General features: G+C 57.1%; 1 protein-coding gene across 1 annotated transcript in view; it reads left to right on the top strand.

Annotated features, from left to right (window-relative positions):
• RCC2 (regulator of chromosome condensation 2) overlaps positions 1-1,966 on the top strand; it is a gene marked incomplete at its 3' end in the record, with an annotated part of 16,054 nt that overhangs the window by 10,832 nt on the left and 3,256 nt on the right. The window contains exons 2-3 of the mRNA XM_033519354.1: positions 618-790; positions 1,608-1,781. Of these exons, the coding sequence (XP_033375245.1) occupies positions 618-790; positions 1,608-1,781 (347 nt within the window). The remainder of the gene's footprint in view (positions 1-617; positions 791-1,607; positions 1,782-1,966) is intronic.

Here is a 1,966-nt window from a genome sequence, read left to right as displayed (position 1 = left end):
TGCCCCGAGTGTCCCTCGGTGTCCCTGGGTGTCCCCTCTGTCCCCAAGTGTCCCCAGGTGTCCCCATGTCCTGGGGTGTCCCTGAGTGTCCCTGGGTGTCCCCAAGTGTCCCTGGCAGTGCCTGAGTGTCCCCTGGACGTCCCTGAGTGTCCCCAGGCGTCCCCATGTCCCCAGGTGTCCCCTGAGTGTCCTGTCCCTGGCTGTCCCTGGGTGTCCCTGAGTGTCCCCAAGTGTTCCTGGCTGTCCCTGAGTGTCCCCTGGGTGTGTCTGTGCATCTGAGTGTCCCTGGGTGTCCCCTGAGTGTCCCTTGGGTGTCCCCCTGTCCTGGGGTGTCCCTGATAGTCCCTGAGTGTCCCCTGGCTGTCCCTGAGTGTCCCCAGGTGTCCCCATATCCTTGAGTGTCCCCTGGATGTCCCTGAGTGTCCCCATGTCCCTGAATGTCCCTGAGTGTCCCCAGGTGTCCCTGAGTGTGCCCTGAGTGTCCCCAAGTGTCCTCATGTCCCTGGGTGTCCCTGAGTGTCCCTGGCTGTCCCTGAGTGTCCCCTGGGTGTCCCCATGTCCCTGAATGTCCCCAAGTGTTCCCAAGTGTCCCCAAGTGTCCCCTGAGTGTCCCTGAGTGTCCCTGAGTGTCCCCTCTGTCCCCTGAGTGTCCCCAAGTGTCCCTGGCTGTCCCTGAGTGTCCCCTGGGTCCCACAGAAGCTCGAGGGCTCCAAGAGCCGGGGGCAGCTCCTGATCTTCGGTGCCACCAACTGGGACCTGATCGGCCGCAAGGAGGTGCCCAAGCAGCAGGGTAGGCATTAATTGGGGTTAATTGGTTATTAATGAACCCCGGGGACGGCCACTGCGCTCCTCAATGGATGGGTGTTCATTAATTAGTAATTAATGAACACCTCGGGGCAGGGGAGGGGCTGGTTAATGGATGGGATTAATTGATATTATTAGTAATCAATGAATGCATTGGGGCAGAGTAAGGGCTTATTAATGGCCAATTAATTATCTGTTATTAATTAATGAATGGTTTGGGGAACGGTAGGGCCTCGTTAACAGATGATCAATTAATTTGTATTAATTAGTAATCAGCGAATGTAGTGCTCCTTAATTGCTGGGATTAATTGGTATTTGAGGTCAATTAGACAATTCCCTGGATTTTCCTGGACGATTTTTTTGGACGATTTTCTGTGATTTTCCCAGATTTCCTGGACAATTTTCCCGGGTTTTCCCAGGGCTGTTTTCCTGGATTTCCTGGGGCTGTTTTCCCGGATTTCCTGGACGATTTTCCCGGATTTTCCCAGACTGTTTTCCTGGGATTTCTGGGGCTGTTTTCCCGGATTTCCTGGACAATTTTCCCGGATTTTCCCAGGGCTGTTTTCCCTGGGATTTCTGGGGCTGTTGTCCCAGTTTTCCTGGATGAATTTCCCGGATTTTCCCAGACTGTTTCCCTGGGATTTCTGGGGCTGTTTTCCCGGATTTCCTGGACAATTTTCCCGGATTTTCCCAGGGCTGTTTTCCCAGTTTTCTTGGGCAATTTTCCCGGATTTCCCGGGTCTGTTTTCCCGGGTTTCCCGTGGCCGTTTCCCGCTGTGACGGCCGCATTCCCGATTTTCCAGCGGCGTACCGGAACCTGGGTCAGAACCTGTGGGGGCCGCACCGCTACGGCAGCCTGGGCGCGCTGCGGGTGCGCTCGGTGGTGTCGGGGCCCTGCGCCGCGCACAGCCTGCTCATCACCGCCGAGGGCCGCCTCTGGAGCTGGGGTGAGCCGGGAACGCGGGGTGGAGCGCGGAGACCTCATGGGAATGCGGGATGGAGTGTGAAATCCTCCCTGGGAATGCGGGATGGAGCGTGGAGACCTCATGGGAATGCGGGATGGAGCGCGGAGACCTCATGGGAATGCGGGATGGAGCGCGGAGACCTCATGGGAATGCGGGATGGAGCGCGGAGACCTCATGGGAATGCGGGATGGAGTGTG

This window comes from Parus major, chromosome 21 (genome assembly GCF_001522545.3).
Source record: "Parus major isolate Abel chromosome 21, Parus_major1.1, whole genome shotgun sequence".
NCBI lineage: Eukaryota > Metazoa > Chordata > Aves > Passeriformes > Paridae > Parus > Parus major.
The sequence above is the reverse complement of the archived record's forward strand: the minus strand, read 5'-3'. Positions and strand labels throughout refer to the sequence as shown.